This window comes from Lobosporangium transversale, assembly GCF_002105155.1.
Source record: "Lobosporangium transversale strain NRRL 3116 chromosome Unknown BCR41scaffold_19, whole genome shotgun sequence".
NCBI lineage: Eukaryota > Fungi > Mortierellomycota > Mortierellomycetes > Mortierellales > Mortierellaceae > Lobosporangium > Lobosporangium transversale.
Window position 1 is genome coordinate 159,198 of NW_019028997.1, and position 24,112 is coordinate 183,309.

Genomic DNA, 24,112 nt, shown 5'->3' on the forward strand with positions numbered 1-24,112 from the left:
TCATCATGTGTATACATATATATATATATATTTATATATTAGTCTATACACTTGAACTGAACAAAAAATAAAAACAGAGTCCGTGGGGCAAGTGTGACAAAGGGCTCTTGCTGTACACAGGCTCCAGGCTTGCCTCCGTTTCCGTAGGTTTAGTTTTCGGCTGAATGATGAGTGATGAGGAATATGTCTACATGGTTCCTTGACTGTGGCTCAAAGTTTTGTTTTAAAGTAAACTACATGTACGTTTAGATAATATTGAAGATAATTAATATCAATACATAAAAAAGCTCTGTACATTTATACATGTACATGTACATAATGGATTTTGAGCGGAATTAAAATGTGTAGTTCCCAATTTTTAAAGTCAAGGACAAAGACATATTAACAAAACGAATAGAACTTTTAATTTCCTCGCTCCAGTCATCTCGTTGATTTTGCCAGTTTGTATGACCCTGTGTGCATGGACAACGTGACCCCATTGCCCTCACGCTTTTCTTTGTGAGCTCTAATATATACCTAATTACCTGAGAGTCTCATTTATGACTCGTCAATTGTTATTCTGGACTTTCTGTCAAAGGCAGTAGTTCTCTTGAGCTGTCTCGAGCTGTAAGATTACTCTCGTGTGAGGCGTATAGATTCTCTGATGTAGTCATCAAAGAGGAGAGTAACCAAGGCTTATCTATTAAAAGCGTAAGTAAACAACTAGCCTGCGCAGTATTGCGCCATAAACATGAGGCGCTTCATATCTCGAAAAATGAAAGCCAGGAACGTATATATTTGAACATTAAAACATCTACAAAGCTCCTTGGACAACTACCACATGAAGTAATAAACTAGACTTATTCTAAACAGTATTTGAAGACGAGACTAATCAATATTCATCTATTAAAATTGCGTGAAACATATTGAGGCGCTTAATCTCTTGAAGATGGAAACCAGGAACCTTAGTTGTTACATTCGAACATCATCACATACACACGGTTATTATGCATGTATATGCAGTTATTCATTCACAAAAAAGATACTGGTATGCAAGGAAAGGCTACAAAGCACATGGACATGCTACATGAACACAGATTAATTTATGAGCTGATCACTCATGACCCTTGCATCAAAAAGATGCTCACTGCAATCATGTTGATTAACATTTATATGGCGTGCATGTAAAGTTACCAATTCATTTCGAAAGCCAAAATCTGGGGTGCTCCTGGTTTCGATAGCATTGATACGGGTTTGCTTTGATTGTCTGCTCCTCCTGTTTACGGTCAGGCTCCACGTTTGGTTTGTCTATTGTTATTAATTTTTTCGACAGGGAAATGAGAGAAACACAATTTAGAGATATAGAGGTTGGCACAACAAGTGCTCTTCAAATCCAACAATGTCAAACAAATGAGCCTTTGCTCAATGTTATTTTCTAGGGCGCAATTCCCTTTTTTCCTACAAGAAGTAGAGAAGCCTTTGTGTCGCTTTATACGACAGCATTACATTAGACATCGCTGAGTGTAGACGCTTAAGCGCGAAAGGGTGTCAACATATATGCTAATTTCATCGGGCTTGAAGGTTGGCTGATTAGACAAAAAATTCCGATGAATCAAGCCAGACTAATGAGAGAATAAGTTATTATTTATAAAGTTATTGCTGCCATATTCCCAAGTCTACATCCTTGAAACTGAACCATGTAGGATTATATATATCCCTAAACTCTAGAAAAATAAACAATGGGCAACAGGATGGTAACGTGGCCAACAAATCATTCTTTCAGGGACCATGCAAGGGGTATGATTAAGCCTGAGCCTGAGCCCACTTCATAATCCTTAGGAAATGAGAATATCATATATTAATCTATACCGTACCTACTGAGTAATATTCACTATTGAATGACTCACAAACAAAAACAAAACTGCAATGCCACCTAATAGTGTTCACGTACTCATTATTTGTCAATGAGTGGTTAAATAGGTCATATATCTATACATTTTAATTAATCATTACGAATACTTCGTTGACAAGTTGATTTACAGGGAGGAAGCCTTAATTAATGCGGACTTGTAACAACAAAAACCATGTAGATATATCTGAGTTATGAGCTGCATAAAGGGCTAAAAAGAAAGCGCGCTTTCCTTGCACAAATGAGCGAATGAAAACTAGCCTAGCTTCGAGAAGGAAAAAAGAATGCATGATTCAGCCTGAAGTGAAGCGGGGTTTAGCTTGAAAGGCCGGAGAAGCAAGCCATGTTTTTCACCGCGACCTAAAGGACATGTCTGGGCATCGGTGGTTTACCAAAACTTTGTTTTGAGACGAAAAAAAGAAAAAAAAAATCGTATTGATTCGTATTGATTCCTTCCACTTCTGCCGAAACGCGCTTGATGAAGCGAGTTAAGGCGAGGCCAGACCTAACTGTAGCCTTCCTTCCTGTGTCCAGAACAAGTATTCACCCCTGAGTCATGGGCTTTGTAGTTTTGTGGAGTCAGAATCCCAGTTTTTGGAGATGTCAAGCTCTTTCCATTCGTGCATTAGAATCAAGCTTAAGACTTCATGATATTTTGATCGAATATTGCATTGAAGAGTATATTTGAGTGTGGTTCATAAGCCAATATGTATTAGACTTATAGCTAATCTTTTGCTATTATTATTAGTGAGAAGTAGCTCGGAATTACCGAAGCTTTACAAGGCGATGTGCTAATAGTAACGCAAAGAAACGCGCGTGAGATTTCCAAACCAATCTATTCTTTTTAAATCAAACAAAATAACCATTACAGTTATTTTTTTTTTTTTTTTTTTTTTTTTTTTGCTGCAGCGAGAGCAGAAGAAGATTATCAAAATGCAAGGGGCTGGCAGCTCACCGGCAGCACCTTGGCAAACTTAAAGCTTATATCAAACAACGAATTTCTTATTTTCGAGTACATGCCAGACATCTTCATTACTGGTGTACACCAAAACAAATAAAAACTTCAAAGGCACAGAATATGAGGAAGGGATTCAAAATATGCAAGGGCTTCGTTATCTCGCGCTCTTTTCAACAAAGGGTATTATGGCTCACAATACAATTTCCTGCTTCATTTATCGTGCATTGTTCCTCGAAAAGAAAAGGAAAAAAAAAAAACTTCTCCATAGAATGACGCAGGAATCCATAGATACCAATCTCCGCCCCACAAATTACAAAATAAATTACGAAATAACCGTTTTTTTGTTTTTTATTTTATTTTATTTTATTTTATTTTATTTTATTTTATTTTATTTTATTTTATTTTATTTTATTTTATTTTATTTTATTTTATTTTATTTTATTTTATTTTATTTTATTTTATTTTATTTTATTTTATTTTATTTATAAAATAATTAGAACATTTATACATGATTTATGGAAATGAGGAACTTTTTTTTTTGAAAAAAAAAAAAAAAAAAAAAAAAAAAAAAAAAAAAAAAGAAATCCTTGCTCTCAGATTGGTTCTTCAGCAACAACTAGCCTTTTTTTCTCTGTCTTCTTGATATTATCATCATTTGATGTGCATATCGAATATCTCTCTTCTAGCCATTTCTTTTGTTCTACCAATTTGGGATGGTGAATGATTTATGTGATCGAAGATTCTTATTGGCTACAGATAAGAAAACCCTCGTGTAACGCCTCCACGGACTATGCCTTTATTAAGATTTATCAGTCACACACTATGCACGCGCCTTTATACATATACATCTCAGTTGGACTTATATTAGAGAGTATTGTATATTTTTGGCAGACACACTCTGAATCAAAATGGAAACTTTAGTCCGCCTCCTTAGGGTTGGCAAAAGGAGTGCTCGCTTCCGACATAAAAACTATGATTCATCAATGGAGAAGTAAGAGCGTTGCAGAGACCTACCTAAAAATGATCGTGTACGTGCGTTTTTTTTTTTTTTTTTTTTTTTTTTTTTTTTTTTTTCATTCGAATGAATCGGCCTTAGCCCTAGCACATTAATAATATGTCAACGATGGATGGGAACAGATTTCTAGATTTCCAACGTCTTTTGTCCGGAATCAAGTCGTCTTTATTCCATGTCTTCCTATTATTAGTTGATATATACACTTTCGACATTTAAACTTCCGATACGATATCTATGCAGATCTGATATAGGTCCACAGACCCGTACTGATGGCGATTGTCCTTTATTACAAATTGACAAGGCTTCCTTTCAGTGCAACATAGCTTATGTAGGTACGACTACTGGCGCTTCGCCTGCCTTTTTTTACTTCTTTTTTTGGCAAACTTCAAGGAGTCCCTCTTCAAGGTCCATTTATTCATATCTGTCATTCGTCTTGAGTAATTCGACGCTGCACAATTTACTTTATTTGTAGTGGCGATGGTACCTACTGAGTAGTCTTTTAATATATAGTTTAATATATAGTAGGTTTACTCATTGTAACGTTGGACATATTTTCTAGCCATATACACATGCCTCTCAAGCTATTTTGTATAAACAAGGGCGAAAGAGTCAAAAGCCTCCAGGATTGGCAGTGTTACAGTGACTGGTACCAAAAAATGAAAAAAAAAATAGTTGTTTGGAGCCAGCTTGTTTTTCCATCATACATTCATTCATGTACACATCTATGGAATGATGGAATGAGCTTCTCCACGCTCCATGGTCATGCTGATACGGAGTACCAATGGCGCGTAAGAATAAAAGTAAGTATCTAGACCCCTTTATTTGTATGAAGGATAAAAAATAAGTGATATTGCAAATTGTCATTAAATAATAATACTGCATTCTCATTACTCGTCAGACAAGGCAAAAGATGGATTGACTTTGTTATCTCGATCAGTATTGTAAAAGTAATTCAATCAGCACATGTTCAATAAACAGGGCATAATAAGGTTACTTAAGTGGTTGTTTTGAGAAGCGTGGCACAAACAAACGAACAAACAAACAAACAAACAAACAAAATAACAAACATTCAAAACCTGTTGACAAAGAAACAGGCGTAAAAAATGCACACAAGAAAAGAAAAGAAAGAAAGAAGGAACAAACACAAAATGAATTTTTTTTTTTTAAAAAACGACTTAACCTTGAGACTTGGTTCGACTTCTGAAGGCAAAGCTGACCCCTACCTTGCATTGCATTCTATGCATCCGTTTTTGGCTTAACTGACTGTCCAGAAGCACGATTCTAAGGAGGTATATATATAAATGTTACAAGAATTTCGAATGTTCATTACTCAACCCTTTTATCCTGTTTTTGATACTTTTTCGTTCGTTCTTTTTCATTCATGCAATCAATAGAGCACTTAATTATACATTTAATGTCTGTAAATACTATTATTTGTTATTGACATACTCATAAATAAGGGTCCAAAACAACAGCATAAAACAACATTAAACAAATAATAGCAAGCATCGTTAAGTTAGACAGGTTCATTAACCTTTGGAATGACCTAGAGGATTGGGCGGAGACAGAGGCAAAGGGAGGGAAGAGCATTGTGCCCCCGTGGTGCCATTCATGGGCCGAGAGAGAAAGTGAGCAGCTGTTTCCCATGCAAATCCCTGCTATATAAATCTATCCTTGCGATGCAATGCAAGCAACAAAATGTATATAAATATTTATATAATATACAATGTATGTTCAATTTTATACACATTCATATTTAATACATTTTACTCAACTGTCCCTGGTAATTACCGTATAAATATAATGATTGTGAAGACCTCGCTTTCCCCCAAACTTTTTATTTTTTATTTTTTCTCTTTAATATAATCTCCACACTTACTCTTCCTTCTCTCCCACACTTCCATCCCATTTGTTCCATTTCCCTTCTCCTCTCTCCTCCTTTTCTTCCTTCCCATCCCTAACATCTTTGTCTCCTTCTTGTTCCTGCTTTTCCCTCTCTCCTTCGACTTTTTTCTCCACGCAGTTATATCTTTCATCTCTACGACCACACTTCTCACACCTAATCCTCCCACGGCGCAAAGACACAGTCACAGACATAGACGCACTCTTTCAAACTGTCACTTTTGCCACTCCGCTCCATGATCAACTACGCCGTGGATACTATGACTTCCAGTGTTCTGGAGCTGCCCTTCACGCCTGACGACTATGGTATAACTTCTTCGGCTTCGGGTGCTACTACCGCTCCCGTAGCAACCATGGCTCCATACTCCTTGTTTACCACTTCACCACAGGAGTTTCTTCTATCCATACCTGCTACCTCTACGGGGTTTTCGGCATCACTAAACACTCCACTTTCTGTTTTTTCACCCTTTTCGTCTTCACCCATTACAACACCTACGCCAATGTCGCTGGACTCACCTATTTCTGTACCCTCATGTAATACTATGCCCATGAACGCGTCTTTGCTGCCGGACAACAAGAACGCTGTCACCAACATTAATACTCTCCAATCTAATAACGGTTGGTTGCCTATCTCTATGGGTGACTCTATCCACATGAATGCTAATGGTGTGCGTGCCTCTTTCAACAGCAATCCGTTTGAGATTACGCCTCTTCAAGATTACCAGATTGAACAAGACTCCAATATCTTCTCTGCATGGCCCTCAAGCCCTACTTCCTACCTGACGGCTGCCACACAAGCGCTGACCGGTCATCCGAGCTCGATTCAGACTATCGTCCTTCCCAATGCAACATTGTATCAGCAACGGGTACAACAGCAGCAGCAGCAGCAACAGCAACCACAATCGATTCAGCAACTTCGGCCGGGCTTTCTCCAACAGCCTTTACGCCCGATCTGTACGCAATCGCCACTCAAGCCTAAAAGTGTGACACAACTGCAAGAAGGCCTGATCTCCCCTCCAGAAACACCTTCCTCTACACCCTCTTCTTTCGGTCCAAGGCATGAACAGCCTTCCTCCCCCGTGGCTCAATCTCCATCGACGATACGCCCATTGCAGCCTCAGCTTCAAACAAGACCTTTATCACCATTAACTCCAACATCACCCATGGGTGAACTGGCATTTCTAAGCCGCCCGGCAGTAAAGTCTGCGCGCTCACCAGCCACATCAACCATGTCCGAAGGCCCATCTTCTCCAGTTCAGCGTTTGGGTAGTGACAAACAGCTGTCTCCGATAGCGTCAGCAGATGGATCGCATTCAGCGTCTCAGCATCAAGCTCAATCTCTACCACAAGTAGGTACACTCCTTGTGGCGACTAAGGTAGCCAAGCCCCGTAAACCCTCAAAGTCAACTATCCGCGCTGCTGCTGGTATGGGTGTTCGTTGCCAGAACTGCGGAGTGACTGTAACACCACTTTGGCGTAGATCTGCTGACAACGAGCCGCTCTGTAATGCATGTGGGCTATACCATAAATTGCATGCCATCCATCGACCCAAGCATCTTCAACAGACGCAACCAGGACTCAGTGGAGGTATCAAAGGTACATTGAACGGACTCGGGACTGCAGGCGGCCCTGATCACCAGCCAGTGGTACCCAGTCAGCATCCTGGACACCATGCAACGACAGCTACAGACGGCCAGGGATCTATGGACTCAACACAACACGAATCTTCAACTTCAGCTGCAGGTATTCAGCCGATATGTACCAACTGCAAAACGACATTGACACCACTCTGGCGCAAGGATGACGCGGGCGAAATCCTTTGCAATGCGTGTGGTCTATACTATAAACTCCATCATGTCCACCGACCCATATCTTTGAAGCGCAATGTCATTCGTCGTCGATCACGCTATGAGAACGGGAAAGGGCCTGGTTTAACAGCATCAAGCGCATTTTTGGCGCATGCTGCACAGATCCAAGCCCAAGCTCAAGCGCACGTTCGTGCCCAAGCTCAAGCTCAAGCTCAAGCTCAAGCTCAGCAAGAACAGGTCCAAGCTTTTCATCATCAACAGTCACTTCATCATTCGATTTCTGGACAAGATTATGGCCAACTATCTGTAAGCACCATACCGATGATGACGTCTTTTAGCGCAGTTAATACCCACTCTATACCATATTCTCCTATAGAATATATGGAGTAGCGCTTGTGTTGCATGAATAAATACCAATAAACCCATGTTGTTGTGTAAGAGATGTTTTCTTTATTCAGATTGTGCACTAAGTTATACTAGCAAAAGACTGTAGACTAAGGTTATTTTCCAAGCAGCTAGTTGCTTAGCTTAGTCGTGTTTATGGTGAGAGAGAAACACTTTCTACTTCCATCTGCGCCTTACACCCTCACAGAACCGTGAGCCCCCTCATCGTAGATCTGCCAGGCTTTACCCTTGGTCCATTGATCAGCACCTTCTACGACGGGATTTCCCTGGATCTTGCCCTCGCGTTCTTTGCGCTTTTCTGTGGTCGAGATGCCTAGTTCTTTGTCACGCTTATCAAGGATATCCTGCCTGATTTGGTCATCCGAAGTAAATGATGCCAGGATCTGAGGAGGGCCAGTAGGGACTCGACAGGAGCATTCACCATTGTCATCAACAGGCCATGTCTGAATGGCTTTACCGTAGGTATTGACCAAACCCTGCATCACAGGCATCTCGGCCGTCTTGGCCACTACCGCTGGCACCATGCCCTTGGCGTTCACAACGAGCATACCACTCTCGACCTCAAATTTGTGCGAGTGCCAGAATTTCTTCTCATTCTCATCGAGGGCTAATTTCCAAAAGCGAATAAAATTACAAAACTTTGCTAAGTCTTTGGATTAAAAATGGAGGTGCTCAGGAAGCATGCATGCTTTACTTACTCTTGAATAATTTTTCTGAAATGACATACTCGACACCCACTAACTTTGCAGTTTCGGAATCACTATCATAAATCAAGCACTGCCGACGATCTTCGTCGATCATATGGCAATAGTGATATGCGATGTATTGACGCTTAGGGTCGTTTCTATCCGAGGCAAAACAGCCAAATGTGATAAGCATAAAAAGTCGGTAAAACGTATCGTGTATCAAGCGAAGGAGAGGAAAAGAAAAAAGACAGATATGTAAGAAACATTTCAATCAAATACAAAAGAAAAAATAAGAAAAAGGTATATTGGTGCTTAAATCGTGGTTATTTATCACAACTTACGGAAACAAATGCAGTCCGCAAAGAGATTCACAGATACCACCGAGCGGGTTGAAGCTCTGGAGGAGCTTTGCGCTGGATGAGAGGATAGCAGTGCCAGCGCTTACCTGACCCTGGGATTCTTTGGATTCCTGGATCGAATGGGGTAGCGTCAGGAAGATTACCAGAAAAAAAATATGATAGTTATTTTGATGAAAGTAAAATTGCAAAAGCGTGGGAATATAATCATAATTGCTATTAGCAACAATATGCAGCTGCAATAAACAAAAAGATACTTACAGAAGTATGATGTTCCATGTTGTTGGACAGGTCAAATGACTATGAGAGTGTGTAAGGTGCAGGGAAATTTAAGTGTGGGAATGCTGTGGTAGTTGACGATTGAGGAAATGTGTGGAGAGAGGGGGAAGAATTCGAGGTTTATATCCCTTTTTGACAAAAAAGCGTGCATGACACATTCATACGCATGTCTTAAAATAAAATCTCATGGATTTACTCACAAGTACATCATCAATTGCTAATGGTGATGGTTTACGGGTGTTTCCAGTCTGCATCGCTTTGGAAGCGGGTCCCCAATCAATTTCACATCAGGACGGTTGCGTTTGAACCATGCCCAGAGATCAGTGCTCATATCTCTAGCCGAGTACCTGAACTCTTCTAGCCAAGGGAACGCCTCGGCAATCAAGAGGACGTCAGTATATTTCCACGGTCCGATGTCTGTCAGCGCCAACTTTTCCAGCTTTGCCAACTGAGACAGACCGTCGTTCATGGAAAAGCGCGGTTCGCCACCTATATCGGTCAGACTTAAAATACGCAGATGTCGTAGCTTTGAGATCATGGTCCACATATTCATCAAAGCCACAGCTTTAGAATGTTCAGCTGTGAAACTAAAGGGTGGCCATCTTACACTTGAGATAAAAATCTCTTGGATGTCTAAGCAACCCCATGACTGGCCCCCAAATAAATCACCTAACAATCCTACTCCTGGCAAGACTTCTATGACCAACCGTTGGAGGTGAGCACAATGATCCATAACCTGCTTCAGATCTACAGCCTTGAACGCGCATCCTCGCAAGATTAGCGATGTCAATGCAGGGGCATTACGTGCGAGGTGATAAAATATATCGGAACCAAGTGACTGCATTGAAAAGTCAACATGTCGGATACGAGGGCATGCTTTTAAGAGTGAAGTGCAGTGGGCCGAATAGATCCGTGGGCAATTCTTTATCTCTAATGTCTGTAGAGCCCCAAGGTGGGAGGACAAGCTCACCAAACTACCGCCTTGAACGTCGCATTCTGCTAGACATAGCCTCGTCAGCATTTGGCCATTTTGAAGAACTCTGGCAAGCATTGAATGCGTCCAGCCATTCATTTCAGCAAGTTTAAGGGATATTAGATGTAGGCTAGCTGTATGGAGTCTTTCTTGAAAAAAGATATTAGATGTCATTGTCTCGTTTGAGGCAGATCCCTTGATGCTTAAGTGCCTAAGATTCTTCCAAGTCTGAAAGATGTCTGCTTCAAGTTCTTTGCCATGAGGTTGCATAATGTCGTGAGTGAAAGCAATGGATTCGAGATGTATGTTTCTTGAAAGAATATTCAAGGGGTGTTGGTCCAATAGACAAGCAGTGATGTCAATCGTGCGCAAACTGGGGAGATATACTAGAATATGCACAAGCTGTGGTGTGGTCAACTCTGTATCATGTAACTTTAATGATACGATCCCTAACACTCGGTATACAGCCACTTCAAGGAACGGTTGAAGCATCATCGATAGCTCGGGTTGCCGTAGGTCAGAAAGATCGAGTACTTTCACTAGTTCAGCATATTTGTAGACGTGAAGGTGAATCTTTTCGACATCTGTGCGTTTGTTGCAGGAAAGTGCTTTCCAGATGAGAGGTTGAACTCCTTGCAAAAAATCCTTGGAGACCAAACAAAGTATTGTCCAATATCTCTTCGGAGTACATTCGAGGATTAATCGACATAGCTCTGGGATTCGGAATGTCCTGATAGCTACACGGTGCAGAAACGTGAGACAATGCCAGCTTTTTTTTTTTAAAAAATGATAGTTGTTCCATTGCTATGTTGGACTTGCCTGCCACTACATGATCGACGTGTGATCCCGCATCCGTATTTGGAACTTGTGTTGTGCGTAGTAACGCCTTAATACGTCGGCGATGATAATCAACAACAGCATCCATGTCAACGTGCAAAGGAGAGAGAGAAAGAGGTAAAAGAAAAAGAAGGCTGTTTTTTTTTTGAAGTCTTAACCATCCTCACGTGCGGAAGTGATATGGATCATATGATTTATGGTCTTGGTAAAAAGATGAAGGCGACACGTCTTCAAATTCTCTTATTCCCATTTGTTGTCATCATTCTTTATTCTTCACCTTTTCTTCTTGCCCTGTGCGTCGTCGACTGCTAGCGTCCGACGTCTATCTTACCATATCGCTCCCCGCAGCCTCTCCTTATCTCGCTACACATCTCGCGCATCTTGGACCTTTCCCTTGAAGTGGAAATATAGAAACGCATAAAATGTCAACCGACCAACCTGTCATCATTGAATTCAATCTCGGCCCCATCTCTTGCCATGCTTTTAATCATGATCGCACTGGTAACTATAGCTTTTAGTCATCCTTTTTTAAAAAAATTGGCAACCATTCTCAATCTTTTTAATTTGATTTTATTTTTTTTCTGCTATAGAGCTCGCTGTAAGTTTCAACACCAATGTGGTCAGTATTTTCCGCAAGTCTGGTTCCGGCTGGACTCTTGCCTGGACCTTGGAGGAGCACGACAAACCCGTAACGTCAGTTGACTGGGCGCCAAAGTCTAACAGAATTGTTACCTGCTCCCAAGACAGAAATGCCTATGTCTGGACCCTCGACCAGGCTTCGCAACAGTGGAAACCCACTTTAGTACTTTTACGCATCAATCGCGCTGCAACTTTTACTCGTTGGTCGCCTGAAGAGGACAAGTTTGCAGTTGCCTCGGGCTCGCGCTGCATCAGTGTCTGTTACTTTGAGGAAGACAATGATTGGTGGGTTGGCAAGCACATTAAGAAGCCAATTCGTAGCACAGTTCTTAGCCTGGATTGGCACCCGAACAATGTGCTTCTCGCTGCTGGGTGTGCTGACATGAAGGTAAAAATCTAATGTATATAGTTAGCTATTATAAGCGAAGAACGAGAAAGAAATCAAATCTAGTCTAGTCCAAGAATGGAACTGATCACAACAACTGCTCTATCTTTATTTTTAGGCTCGAGTTTTCTCTGCTTTCATCAAAGGTGTTGATAAAAAGTATGTTCAATTTTCAAATGCTCCCCAGTCATATTGCGTTGTTGATCAACTATCAATCTACTCACTCTTATTACATTGCATTATTTAGGCCTGCTCCTTCACCATGGGGTGAGAAGCTTCCATTCAATACTGTCTGTGGGGAATTTTCAAGTGGTACGGGAGGTTGGATCCACGGTGTAGCCTTCTCACCCAGTGGTGATTCCCTCGCATTCACCGGCCATGACTCGAGTATCACGGTGGTTAGCCCTGCTACTGGTTCTGTGCAAACTATCCGCGCCCCTTATCTGCCATATGTGTCCGTTCTTTGGTTGAACGAAAACCAGATTGTTGCTGCAGGACACGATTGCGCTCCTCATTTGTTTGAGAACAAGGGTCAGCAGTGGTATGTGTTTTTTTTGTACAGCTTGATATAATGGTTGTGTATTCCATACTTTATCATATAGCTAAATGTATCTTTGTTCCTTATTAAAAGGGCTTTCTCGGTCTCGTTGGATTCTGCAGTCAAGAAGGCAGATGTAGGTTTCACGGCCAGAGACACGTTCCGTCGCATGGACAGCCGAGCTCAATCGACCACCTCAAGCGACACTGAGATCCACAGTCATCATCAAAACACCATCAACTCTATTCGGTTTTATGCTGGAAGTCGCGAAAACCTGGAGCAGTACACGACCTCAGGTGTCGATGGCAAGCTGATCATCTGGAATACCAGCAATATCGCCAATATCCTCAGCAATCTGCGTATCTAAAATGTTCAGTAAAATGTCCAGGCAGGATACGTAGTACGGTGAGATTCAGCTTATTGTAGTTCCCTGTGGTTCGCGTTTTTTTGTTTTATCATATGGAGAGTATGGGAACACAATAAACTGAAGATATGAACAAAAAGGTATCAGTCATTGTTTTGTGTATCTGCAACAAAATTCATTTTTGTGAATCGTTTATGATTCATGGTTGCAACTCCACGACCTCTTTTTACTTTTAAACTGCGAGACACCGTTGTAGTCAATCGTCCAAGAGTGAATGCGTGTTGTCCATAAATGGACAGTATCACAAGCAGCGATGAAAAAGAGTGATAAAGAAATCAACGGTTATTGGGACCTACGGTTTCAACTGCAGGTACTAGCCAGATCATAATGATGAATTCAGGACTTGTGACAAGGTTTTTTATACTTGAACCTTTTTTTTTACTCTCTCTTTTGTAAAATTATAGGAGGAAGATGAACGCAATGCCAAAAGTAATTAAGGGAATTTAGAAGAAGGATATTTCGAATCGGGGAATGTCACCACCGAAAAAAACGTCAGCCCCTGTGACCTGGACGAAGTCCTGACCGAGGATATTGAGATGGGAAAAATGAGCATCAGAGGGAGATCGTGCAACAAGAAGAGGATATCCATTAATCTTGAGAGGCAATCGCAGAGAACCTGTGCTTGATTGTCCATGATTCACACCTACTACAACCATGTCTTCAATACCCATGGTCCTTAATGCATCGTCAGTGATGTACGTCTGTGGAGATGCAGCGAGATAGAGAAAATGGACATGGATCGGTCTCCGTGTACCAGTGAGGGTCAGGATGGATTCGGTGAGTTGGACATGAAGTGAAACGAATAGACGAAGACTAGCACCCCAGACGATGCCTTTGACATATTGCTGACGGTGTGGGCCGTTAGATTCGCATAAGTACTGTGCACCCAAAAGTCTTGAAATGCCATGTAGATCACTTGGATGAATGTCTTCAAAGTCAGCACAAATTGTTTTAAACAGTGTGCGGTCATTAGTACTCATTCTTGGAAACATTGCAAAAAAATAAAATAAAATAAAATAAAATAAAATAAAATAAAATAAAATAAAATAAAATATAATATAATATAATATAATAATAAAAAAAATTAAAAAAAAATAGATCTGGCAATGGCAATGGCAATGGCAATGACTAAAGAAGCTAGTAAAAACAGAGAAGAACCAAGAAAGTGGTTTAGTTGTCTAGTTCAGGCACTATTTAACAGGGTTTAGACCTCTTTTGGATGACAGCAAACTGGGCAACAACCAATTGAAATTATTTCAGGGATATTGATGTCATCGTGCATAAAAAGATTCTCTTGTCTTCTCCACTTTTCTTCTGCATTCTTCGACGACAGTGGGTCTGAAAGCGTGATTCCTTTTTATCCGTGACTCTTCAGGACTCGACCCGGCGACGATAACGACAGCCATAGCTAGCCGAATAGGAAGAATTGATGTCTCTCGTTTTTTCTGCTTTCAAGAATGCCTGCTCCAACAACCCACTAGATCAAGCATATATGATCCTCAAACAGTACCTGCTGAACCTTAAAGCTAGGCTCAACCTTGTTCTATACGTTGATGGAGGGTAAGCGGCTGAAAAAGAACACTTCAGGAAGATTCGGAGGGCAGCTCGAGGAGAAGCAGGGCATTGATGACAATCTCAGGATCCGGTAGCACCATTTTATCAACGTTAGGACCAGCTTGGCTTCCGTATTCTGTTCGGTCAGGTGATGACGTTATCTCGGGCTGATAGCGATATGCTAGCCTATGGCGGAGCTCCGAACTCGAACTGATTCAGCAGATTGAATCCAAGAACAAAATCTGGGTATTTGATGGAAGAATGAGCACCGAGATGTTGGCCAGTCAATTGAAAGTACATGGTAAGAATTAAAATTTGGCCAATTAGAGTCTTTTGGAGCCAATTGGCTAGCATTATAACGCTTGTAAACATAGAAAAACGCGTCTTCAAAACAGCCTTTCATCCTAGTCGGTTGTTTATGGCCCCGACGAGCTCAGGTGGAAGTCCTGGATTTATGTAAATATTCAAAGAGGACACTTTTTTTTACTTTCAGTAATTTTCGAGTGAGTCCTAATATGGTTGTCCATCAATGAAACTTTAGGATACAATGCTTTTCACGCATGGCGAGTACCATCACCATCTGAATAAATAATGTATATATCCCTGCAATCAAGGTTAGGTCAGTGTTCCTCGGGTCCTTTTACCTTTTTTCTACTTTGTTAAGAGGATACTAAGTTTCTAAATTGGATTGAGAGATAAATATTAAAGGAGATTAGAAGCGAAAAAACCTGAGTGGATGAAGTGTCAGAATGAAATATCGCTTTAGTGCCAAGGGAAGCGGTGTTGATAATGGCGCAGGTTGCTGCATATATTTGTTGGTTACTTAATGGTCAAGATGGCTTGAATTCTATTTGTTTTTATACGCTATTTTATCCTTTCGAAGAAACATTATGAGGTCCCACTTTAACAGATTCCAACCTTGTGTAAGACTTGAATCTTCTAGTGGAAAACCGTATCGTATCATTTCATTTATGTCTAATCTGTACAATTGTTATGATCTGATTTGTAAAGCGAAGGGTATTAACTGAAAATATCGTTTTCTATGAAACGTGATGCTTGGCTGCAAAAAAAAAAAAAAAAAAAAAAAAAAAAAAGACTTTGATGATCAAGAATTGTTTTGTATTTCTAGCCTGCATTGAAGATGAAGGACTGTTCAAAGGGCACGAACCATGTGCTTGATCATGCTTTTCACGTGCTGTAGTAGTAGAAAAGTTGTGAGAGATATCCCAGTTCTAGACAACAGCATAGTATTTTTATGAAACATCTCATCTTTGTACACATGCACAGTTGAGCCGCGGTCGGCTGCGGTCAGCCAATGAGCATCGAATGACAGGTTTGGATGTCTTTGTAAAACCGCTTTCTTGTTAAATTTCCAATACTTTTTTTCTTGGCTCCCGAAAGGATACTGTACACATGCTTAGGATACCAAGACACAAGGTAGAAGTTCTCATAAACTTGAAGAATAACAGAAGTAAAAAAAAAGAGAAGGTGGGTAAAGAGATACAACTCGCTGTTAACCGAAATTCCTTTCCCCACAACTCTGTACTAACCTTATTTCTCTGCTCTGCCGGAGACATTTGCCCCACATTCAACTTATTCACGACTTTCACACCTGAATATTGAAAGGCACACGCGGATTTATTTTTTTTTTTTCGTCGGGGTGCACATTATAAAATAGACCCATTCTTCCACCTCATCTCTTTCATTCACTCCTCATTGTGCTCCATTCAAAAACACGAAACCCAACCCTTGCCAAGCCGTATCATCCACCAACAGCCAACAGCTACAACGCAGATACAAGAATCAATCAATCAATTACGCAACCACAAACATAAAATGTCCACCTATCAATCTACAGAGATTTTTGCTCGCCTTAACGAAGCTCTGGATGCATTCTCACCCTCGGAGCGCCAAGATCTAGTCAAGCAGGTTAACGGTATCTTTGAGTTCCACATCAAGAAGGACAAGTCGCCAAATGCAGAAGTCAAGATTTGGCATGCTGAGGTCAAGAACAAAGGTGTCATCAACGAAGGCCCTGCTCCTAGTACTCCTGACATTACACTCTTTCTCACAGACGAGGACATGGTTGCGTTAGCTGTCGGAGATCTTTCGGGCGCACGTGCTTTCATCACCGATAGAATTGGATTGAAAGGTCCCATGATGATGGCTATGAAACTCGATGTGATCTTCCGTTCCCTCGGCATGGGCCCTCCAAAAGGCGCGGAGGGTGATCTTGGTTACGATGGATTTGAATCCAGCTTCCTTATTCTTCAGATATATGAGTATCTCCAGGTGCTATCGGATGAGGAGCGCAAGGCCGAGGTGGCCAGGGTCAAGGGTGTCTTCTTATTTAATGTTAAGAACAGCAAAGGTGACACGGCTGTTTGGACGATGGATATGAAGAATGGTATCGGTCAGATGAAAAAGGGTAAGATTGAAGGTCTCAAGCCTGATATCGTGCTTGAAATGAAGGACAAGGACTTTGTTGATCTCTTTATGGGCAAGACCAATGGTCAAAAGGCTTTTATGACCGGCAAGATCAAGGTCAAAGGTGCTATCATGCTTGCTCTCAAGCTTGACACCATGATGAAGGACACACAAGAGAAGATTGGTTTCTTTGGACAGAAGCAAGCCAAGCTGTAATATATTTTTTATTTTTATATTTTTTTAAACCAGTTTAATATATATATTTTTTTTTGTGGCGGAAGCCAATCTGAAATAAATAAACCATCAGTACTTTTCACTGGTGTAAGATGTTTTTTAGTGCAGTGCACCACTATGAAAATCCTCACCGTTGGTATGGTGCACCAAGGGCACACCAGGATATTTTTATATTAGGATTCACCATTTCGCTACTTGTAGACTAACAATGTATCGCACTGGTTAAGTCCACCAGTGAAAAAAAATGTCTAGTGAAAAAAAGTGCACAAAAGCGAAATTATTTTGACTAACCGAAACGTAAAATAATCATTCATGCCATGCAAGGAAATCATGGATCTTACAAGTGATTTATTACAAACGAATCTGAGACTGATGTCGTTTTGGAATGATAAAATATAAAGGAGAAAAATGCGTAAAAATGAGAATGAGAAAATATGACAGCCAGCATCCCGATTTTAGTTCAATTTCGATTCGGCATATTTTCTGGCCTCGTCAATGGCCTCCTGCACCTTGTCTGCATGCTCCCCAGCGCCTTGAGCAGAATCATCTTTCCCACCCTTACGTCCTCCTACAATCTTAACTACCACATCTGCCCATTCAGTTGCTTTGAGATCGTTCCCGCTATTCAGAATATCTTGACCTACAACACATGCGTGAGACACCTTGCCGTTGGTTTCATCTACTGAGAACACATATGCAGCCTTATCCTTGAGCTGTGCCTTGACATGTGTTACCACAGCTGCAGTCGCCTTGGCGTTCGAGCCAACGTCCAGTAGGGCCACAAAAACCTTAGATTTGGGATCGGTTTCAAAATGCTGCTTGCACTGCTCTACAGCATCTTTAACCTGCTTGGCCTTACGGGCCTTGTCAGCATCATCGAAGGCTTTCTTGATACCAGCGAAACGTTCCTTAAAAATCGATTTTCTATAGGCTGAAATCACAATCTCATCCAATTCCTTAGCCAGGACCTTGAGCTGCTGCTCCAAAGCTGAACTAGAAAGTGCACCTGAGCCAACGTGATTCAGCTTTTGCTCAAATTCATTGGCGACCCTCTCGGCCTGGTAAGCCTCCTCTCCAGTCACAGCAACAATCCGTCGTATACCCTTTGCAATACCGCTTTCCTCAATAATGACAAAATGCTTGATGTCAGCAGTCTTAGCGACGTGCCTATTCAGCATCAAAATAGTGATTAAAAGAAGAAAAATTGTATTAGAAAGCTTTGTTTAATCCAGGTGACCGCCACAGATGATATCTATTTTCAAAAAGATAACTTACGTTCCACCGCAGAACTCAACACTGGTCTTGGCCCACTTTTCATTTGTAACATCCTTCAAGATCTCGTTCACATCATAACCAATGCTAACAACACGGACTGGATCGGGATAAACTTCACCGAATACAGCACGAAGTCCTGTGATCTGCCGGGCAATATTCAGAGGCACTTCCTGAGAATATACAACAAGATTACGCTTGATAAAGTCGCTGGCCATCAAATCGGCTTCATGAATCTGTTGAGGTGTCATTCCATTCTTAGAGGTGAAATCGAAGCGAAGCTTTTCAGGCGCAACCAAAGAGCCCTTCTGATCTACAATATTGCCCAAAATCTCACGAAGAGCGAAGTTGAGGATATGTGTTCCAGTATGATTGTTGCGAATTGGCCAGCGGCGAAGCTCGTCAAACTGGACAACAACCTCATCGCCAACATGAAGAGTGCCGTACTTGAGATATCCGGTGTGCAAAACATAGCCACCATAGACCTGAACGTTCTCAACAACAAACTCAGCTTTACCATCTACAGTAATACTACCGGTGTCGTATTCCTGACCTCCTTGTTCTGCGTACATGTTTGTACGATCCAAGAGAATACCGAAAGACTTTTGATCCTCAATAGCAGATGTATCTTCAGGGAACTCGTGGTTGCGATAGATAAGCTTGATGTGAGCATTGACATTGCCAGATTGATACTTGAACGAGTCATCGGTTTTGGGGACAGTTTCCTTGGCTTCAACAGAAGCAATGTCATGGACATCAAAGGCAACAACCTCTTTAGCACCAGCGCCAGAACCCTTACCGGCTCTGCTTAGGGCTTTGGCAGCTTCCTGCTGCTTAGAAAACTCCTCCTCATTCACAGAGATACCGTTTTCCTCTGCCATCAAGCGAGTCAGATCAACGGGGAACCCATATGTATCGTAGAGACGCCAGACGTCAGCACCAGAAAGATAAGTAGCCTTAGCGTCGATAGCCTTTTGAAGGTATCCATCAAAGAGCTTCTCACCGCGATCCAGAGTACGCGAAAAAGCTTCTTCCTCCTCGTTCAAAATTTCCTTGACATCATCAATGCGTGAACGAATTTCGGGAAAGGAATCACCCTATAGTATTTTAACCAAATATTAATGTAAGTTCAGGTTATGAGAAAAAGAGAAACCAAAATTTACAAATAGAAAGCCAACGTGAAAGATCAAGATGGCATACAAACTCAGAAACGATTGTATCCACAAGCGAAGAAAAGAAGGAGCCAATCTGGACGCCGAATTTTCTACGAGCATAGCGAGAACCACGACGTAAAATACGTCTCAAAACATAGCCACGTCCTTCGTTACTGGGCACACCGCCGTCCGAGATGGAGAAGGTCAAAGTGCGGACGTGATCTGCAATCACTCTATAGGCCATGTCAATCCCATCCTTGTCTTCAGCGCCTAATAAACCTGTGTAAGGGCGAGCACCGGTGACGTTCTGGATAGCTCTGAAAATTGGTTGGAAGACGTCGGTGTCATAATTGGAGCTTTTATTCTGAAGAATAGAAACCAAGCGCTCGAAACCCATTCCAGTATCGATATGTTTGTTGGGAAGGGGGCGTAATGAGCCATCAGACTCGCGGTTGAAAGACATAAATACGAGATTCCAAACTTCAATTACGTTGGGATCATCTTCATTAACTAAGTGGGCCACATCACGGCCCCCAATACGATCAAAGTGGATCTCTGAGCAAGGGCCACATGGACCCTGCTCACCCATCTCTATAAAAAGTCAAATAGCGGAATACATTTTAAAAAGGATTAGCAGGTTGGAAAGGATAAAACAAACGAGGCACTAAATCATCACAATCCTTAAATTCCAATAGATCAGCGCCACTCTGCCGAAATAATTACCCCAAAAATTATCCTTAGCGCTGCCCGGGAGAATACGGTTTTCGGGAACACCGACCTGAAGCCAAAGCTCCTTGGCTTCGAGATCGGGGCTCAATCCCTGTTTTTCATCGCCTCCAAAGTAAGTAACATAAAGGCGGTCTTTGGGTAAGCCATAGACCTCAGTCAACAGTGTCCAGGCCATATCAATTGCCTCTTTCTATCATAAGACATATGTGTACAGTTATACGATATGACTGGTAAGTGCAAGATTCTTCGGCGACCTTATATGCCGGCAAGATCCACAAGATCACAATAGGAAAATAAAGTAAATCTACCTTAAAATAATCACCAAACGACCAATTGCCCAACATTTCAAAATAGGTGTGATGATAAGTATCCTTGCCGACATCTTCGAGATCATTATGTTTTCCACCTATAATATTGATAAATGTTAAAAGTCAGAGCCATGAAAGATAAAATAAATGAATGCTGAACCAATCATAATAATAACAAAATATAAAAATCGTCAACTAACCAGCACGAATGCACTTTTGCGAGTTAACGGCGCGTGTAAGCTTTCCAAATTCTGTGTTGGGATCGATAGTTCCCAAAAAGATGGGTTTGTACTGCCGAAGCAAAAAAAATCAGCACATGGTTCTATTACTAAACTGTGACTGATTTTTCTCACATTAAACTGATCAATTCAAAACATAAACCATTTGAAATGTACCTGGTTCATGCCTGCATTGGCAAAGAGTAAAGTGGGATCATCGTGAGGGATGGTGGATGAGCTTGGGACAAATGTGTGTTGGTGCTGATCACGGAAAAAAGAGATGAAGGTCTCACGGACTTTGTTGGCAGTCCAGTAGTCAGGACGGAAGGTCATGGTGTGTTTTTATATGTCTATAATATCAATAGGATAAATAAAAGAAAGAGTCAAAAGAACTGGAAACAAAGAAATATGGAGAAAACCAAAACTAGCACTGCAAAAACAAAGCACAAACAGCAACAAAAGCAAAAAACCATTATTACTACAAAAAATAATACATAGCAGATAACAAACATACAGTTGTATAAGTGGAAAAGTAAGGAGTTGAGGGAAAGGGGAGATATGATGGACAGATGGGAAGAATGAAAAAAGAATAGGACAAGAAGAAGAAGAAGAAGAAGAAGAAGAAGAAAAGACAATATCAGAAAATAAAAAACAAAAGAAGTAAGAGGATAAAAGAAACAAAAAAGACCCAATTTGAAAATGGTCATGTCAAGATCCTTGTAGCACCAACCGCAGCTTCCATTTTTTAAATTCGTGGCTTTTGCTTTTGTCTGAACTGTGTCCAAGATTGCCACAGAGTGAGTCAAGAGTGAGAGACAATGAGCTAAATGCAGTCATGTGATATCACCAATTTAATTCACCGTTATTCACTTTCTCAGCATCTGTCACCTCTATTACCATGTCCTCCACTGCTGCATCGGCCAGCTGGAGGTCAACCTTCTCTAATGTGCCGCCACTAACAAAAAGCGTCTCTACAGCCATGACGGTTCTGACAGCCTTAGGGTTCACCATGCGCTTTAGAGACATGCTATTCGCTCGCTACACGTCTATCGACTCTAGTACAGGCACCTCAGACACTTTAGACCAACCTACCTCATATGCAGATTCATCGTTCGTCCCATTGATAGCCATGGTGCCTGCCTTGTATGCGTTTGTCTGCTTGTCTATCATTGTTTTCATGATTGTTATATCAAGCTTTTGAATAAAGCATCAAACATGTGTCATGACAAATTTTTTATTTGTCATTATCATGATAGGGCACCGTATCGATTTTGGACATTTGCTACAGCATCATTTTTTGAAAAGAGCATAATTCAGGTAATGTTATTAGCCGACCATAGTAGAGCGCATATGTTTATCAGGATAAGAATAGTACAGACGACATCTCCAAGATACTATAGTTGAAGTTCATAAAAGCGCTTGGAACGCGTTGTTTTACTGAGAGTGTGGCAACAGTCAAAATGATCAAGGGTAGCAGATTTTGAAAGAATATCTAAGTCCAGAATCATAATGGAATGTCCAGGATCGAAACCTTTCGTGATACGATGTTGCGCGTTTTCTTTTCTTTTTTTTTTTTTTTTTTTTTTTGGAGAGAAAAGGAGGGATAAATGACCAGGTTTAAAATATACTTACGCACAAACCTTTTTGTTTTTCATTGCATGCTTCAGTTTGCAATCAATACTGCAGTCCTGTTAGGGAGTGGTAAGTATCTAGAAAGAGCATGGGGCTCGCGTGAGTTCTTCAAGTTCTTAGCTGTCACTAGTATAGGCAGTATGCTTGCCCTCTACTTCACCTGTCTATTCGTGTATATTATCCGCGGTAACGAGGATCTTCTGTAAGCATGAGATCAATGATCATTTATCTGTCAGCGATTAGTTGTATCGCTTGCATACTAAGGTACCTTTTTTTTTTTTTTTTTTTTTTTTTTTTATTGAAAGATACGAAACCCAAGCCTATGGACTGACCGCTGTTATGGCAGGCTTCCTGGTTGGGTTCAAGCAGCTTGTTCCTGAGCATCTGGTCACCGTTTGGGGCGTCTTTTCGGTTCGCGTCAAGGTAGATTTCTACAAGGTTGTTGTCTTCAAAGGCATAAGACAAAGGGATTTGACATAACTTATGATAACCTATTCTCGCTGTGCGTCATCATTATGATAGACATTGCCTATACTTTTTGCAGGGTTCATGGTGTTTGAAAGCCTTATTACTCACAGTCAGATTCAACTCATACTGGCTATTTATGGCCTCTATATCTCCTGGGTGTACTCACGATTCTTCAAAACTCAGGATGGTATTCAAGGCGACCGAAGCGAGACATTTTCTTTTGCTTCTTTTTTTCCTGAGGCTGCTCAGTATGTTTTAATAGGAATGAGCTATTCATAAGGGTTAATGGGACATGGACTCTTTTTTCTTCATTCGTGTGTTTCTTCAAAGGATTAATCGCCTTTGCAATCTTTACATTTTAGACCTCCAGTCAAAGTCCTATCAAGCCTTGTATTTGGGATCCTGGTACGGTTTCGTGTATGTTCACCATTAGGGTTTGGAGGCAGTTTAGAACAGAATCTTGAAAACTCGCAAATGTCGGGTATGATCCTTCCTATGACACAGCCTGCCAGTCTTCGCGTCGAAGCAGAACGTCGGAGGTACGAACTGAAAGAAAGGGAAACCAAGTTTATAGTGAAGCGGTTTTTACATCATCTAGATGATGGTCCTTCCTTTTTTCCTAACAAGCCTTTTGCTCCTCCGAATATCTATTTTAGAGCGTTGGCATTGAAAGCGCTGGATATGCGGCTTCATGCAGCAGCAAGTAATGGTGCTAACCTCCCCGGACTAAGTCAAAAGACATTTTTGGGTCCGACGCCTTCAGCAGGTACACCTATCGCTTTTCCACCAATACCCTCAGGGCCATCAACTACATTCAAAGTGCATCCAACTCAAGATACTGTTTTGTTTGAGACCACAGCACTGGATGACGACACCCCGAACGCAGAACAATCTAAACAACCATGTACCAGCAGTTCGGGTTCTGGCACAAATGAAAAACCATGAAAGAACTAAATAAACTGTCTCTGTTCTCCACATCTCCACAAAAAATTTAAGCCATAAAAAAAAAAAAAAACTTGGTGG

General features: G+C 41.1%; 8 protein-coding genes across 8 annotated transcripts; 4 read left to right on the plus strand and 4 right to left on the minus strand.

Annotated features, from left to right (window-relative positions):
* Window positions 1–7,202: 7,202 nt before the first annotated feature.
* On the plus strand, window positions 7,203–7,670 carry BCR41DRAFT_287899 (hypothetical protein; the record flags this gene model as incomplete). Its single annotated transcript, XM_022020302.1, has 2 exons — window positions 7,203–7,359; window positions 7,501–7,670. Coding segments are annotated over 2 exons (327 nt in total), but the record flags the coding sequence as incomplete, so codon positions are not given.
* Window positions 7,671–8,004: 334 nt separating this feature from the next.
* Window positions 8,005–9,777, minus strand: BCR41DRAFT_353759 (hypothetical protein). Its single transcript, XM_022024218.1, has 5 exons — window positions 9,498–9,777; window positions 9,280–9,362; window positions 9,004–9,131; window positions 8,675–8,820; window positions 8,005–8,583 (listed from the first exon to the last, which is right to left on the minus strand). Exons 2-5 carry the CDS (start codon window positions 9,295–9,297, stop codon window positions 8,150–8,152), a joined length of 726 nt encoding a protein of 241 aa, XP_021881196.1. The 5' UTR covers window positions 9,298–9,362; window positions 9,498–9,777; the 3' UTR covers window positions 8,005–8,149.
* BCR41DRAFT_353761 (hypothetical protein) lies at window positions 9,017–11,214 on the minus strand. The gene is made up of 4 exons (XM_022024219.1): window positions 11,090–11,214; window positions 9,498–11,007; window positions 9,280–9,362; window positions 9,017–9,131 (listed from the first exon to the last, which is right to left on the minus strand). The coding sequence occupies exons 1-2, from the start codon at window positions 11,193–11,195 to the stop codon at window positions 9,515–9,517; spliced, it is 1,599 nt and encodes a 532-aa protein (XP_021881197.1). The 5' UTR covers window positions 11,196–11,214; the 3' UTR covers window positions 9,017–9,131; window positions 9,280–9,362; window positions 9,498–9,514.
* A 126-nt stretch (window positions 11,215–11,340) lies between these two features.
* On the plus strand, window positions 11,341–13,172 carry BCR41DRAFT_353763 (WD40-repeat-containing domain protein). The gene is made up of 5 exons (XM_022024220.1): window positions 11,341–11,608; window positions 11,698–12,134; window positions 12,250–12,290; window positions 12,379–12,672; window positions 12,763–13,172. The coding sequence occupies exons 1-5, from the start codon at window positions 11,530–11,532 to the stop codon at window positions 13,034–13,036; spliced, it is 1,125 nt and encodes a 374-aa protein (XP_021881198.1). The 5' UTR covers window positions 11,341–11,529; the 3' UTR covers window positions 13,037–13,172.
* A 316-nt stretch (window positions 13,173–13,488) lies between these two features.
* Window positions 13,489–14,088, minus strand: BCR41DRAFT_63256 (hypothetical protein; the record flags this gene model as incomplete). The annotated part of the gene is made up of 1 exon (XM_022030953.1): window positions 13,489–14,088. One exon carries the CDS (start codon window positions 14,083–14,085, stop codon window positions 13,537–13,539), a length of 549 nt encoding a protein of 182 aa, XP_021881199.1. The 3' UTR covers window positions 13,489–13,536.
* Window positions 14,089–16,367: 2,279 nt separating this feature from the next.
* On the plus strand, window positions 16,368–17,323 carry BCR41DRAFT_353766 (SCP2 sterol-binding domain-containing protein). Its single transcript, XM_022024221.1, has one exon. The coding sequence runs from the start codon at window positions 16,484–16,486 to the stop codon at window positions 17,288–17,290; it is 807 nt and encodes a 268-aa protein (XP_021881200.1). The 5' UTR covers window positions 16,368–16,483; the 3' UTR covers window positions 17,291–17,323.
* A 314-nt stretch (window positions 17,324–17,637) lies between these two features.
* BCR41DRAFT_422246 (alanyl-tRNA synthetase) lies at window positions 17,638–21,664 on the minus strand. Its single transcript, XM_022030124.1, has 8 exons — window positions 21,504–21,664; window positions 21,167–21,339; window positions 20,972–21,062; window positions 20,772–20,869; window positions 20,458–20,653; window positions 19,781–20,325; window positions 18,584–19,677; window positions 17,638–18,475 (listed from the first exon to the last, which is right to left on the minus strand). The coding sequence occupies exons 2-8, from the start codon at window positions 21,320–21,322 to the stop codon at window positions 17,764–17,766; spliced, it is 2,892 nt and encodes a 963-aa protein (XP_021881201.1). The 5' UTR covers window positions 21,323–21,339; window positions 21,504–21,664; the 3' UTR covers window positions 17,638–17,763.
* A 216-nt stretch (window positions 21,665–21,880) lies between these two features.
* BCR41DRAFT_353768 (eukaryotic integral membrane protein-domain-containing protein) lies at window positions 21,881–24,073 on the plus strand. Its single transcript, XM_022024222.1, has 7 exons — window positions 21,881–22,132; window positions 22,246–22,306; window positions 22,657–22,823; window positions 22,927–23,044; window positions 23,144–23,337; window positions 23,452–23,628; window positions 23,746–24,073. Exons 1-7 carry the CDS (start codon window positions 21,888–21,890, stop codon window positions 24,032–24,034), a joined length of 1,251 nt encoding a protein of 416 aa, XP_021881202.1. The 5' UTR covers window positions 21,881–21,887; the 3' UTR covers window positions 24,035–24,073.
* Window positions 24,074–24,112: the final 39 nt, after the last annotated feature.

What these genes read in the sequence shown, in the direction of transcription:
- BCR41DRAFT_353759 (XM_022024218.1), bottom strand. An exon ending in TGCGGACTGCATTTGTTTCC is followed by an intron (nt 8,821 to 9,003) that starts GTAAGTTGTGAT and finishes TGCCTCGGATAG; the next exon opens with AAACGACCCTAAGCGTCAAT. An exon ending in TTCAGAAAAATTATTCAAGA is followed by an intron (nt 8,584 to 8,674) that starts GTAAGTAAAGCA and finishes TTTGGAAATTAG; the next exon opens with CCCTCGATGAGAATGAGAAG.
- BCR41DRAFT_353761 (XM_022024219.1), bottom strand. Translation starts at nt 11,195, where the DNA reads ATGGATGCTGTTGTTGATTATCATCGCCGACGTATTAAGGCGTTACTA. An exon ending in CGTCGATCATGTAGTGGCAG is followed by an intron (nt 11,008 to 11,089) that starts GCAAGTCCAACA and finishes TGCACCGTGTAG; the next exon opens with CTATCAGGACATTCCGAATC.
- BCR41DRAFT_353763 (XM_022024220.1), top strand. Translation starts at nt 11,530, where the DNA reads ATGTCAACCGACCAACCTGTCATCATTGAATTCAATCTCGGCCCCATC. An exon ending in TTTTAATCATGATCGCACTG is followed by an intron (nt 11,609 to 11,697) that starts GTAACTATAGCT and finishes TTTCTGCTATAG; the next exon opens with AGCTCGCTGTAAGTTTCAAC. An exon ending in GAGAACAAGGGTCAGCAGTG is followed by an intron (nt 12,673 to 12,762) that starts GTATGTGTTTTT and finishes CCTTATTAAAAG; the next exon opens with GGCTTTCTCGGTCTCGTTGG.
- BCR41DRAFT_353766 (XM_022024221.1), top strand. Translation starts at nt 16,484, where the DNA reads ATGTCCACCTATCAATCTACAGAGATTTTTGCTCGCCTTAACGAAGCT.
- BCR41DRAFT_422246 (XM_022030124.1), bottom strand. Translation starts at nt 21,322, where the DNA reads ATGACCTTCCGTCCTGACTACTGGACTGCCAACAAAGTCCGTGAGACC. An exon ending in GCAAAAGTGCATTCGTGCTG is followed by an intron (nt 20,870 to 20,971) that starts GTTAGTTGACGA and finishes TCAATATTATAG; the next exon opens with GTGGAAAACATAATGATCTC. An exon ending in CGCTAAGGATAATTTTTGGG is followed by an intron (nt 20,326 to 20,457) that starts GTAATTATTTCG and finishes GACTTTTTATAG; the next exon opens with AGATGGGTGAGCAGGGTCCA.
- BCR41DRAFT_353768 (XM_022024222.1), top strand. Translation starts at nt 21,888, where the DNA reads ATGTCCTCCACTGCTGCATCGGCCAGCTGGAGGTCAACCTTCTCTAAT. An exon ending in TTGAAAAGAGCATAATTCAG is followed by an intron (nt 22,307 to 22,656) that starts GTAATGTTATTA and finishes TGCATGCTTCAG; the next exon opens with TTTGCAATCAATACTGCAGT. An exon ending in TTTTTTCCTGAGGCTGCTCA is followed by an intron (nt 23,338 to 23,451) that starts GTATGTTTTAAT and finishes TTTACATTTTAG; the next exon opens with ACCTCCAGTCAAAGTCCTAT.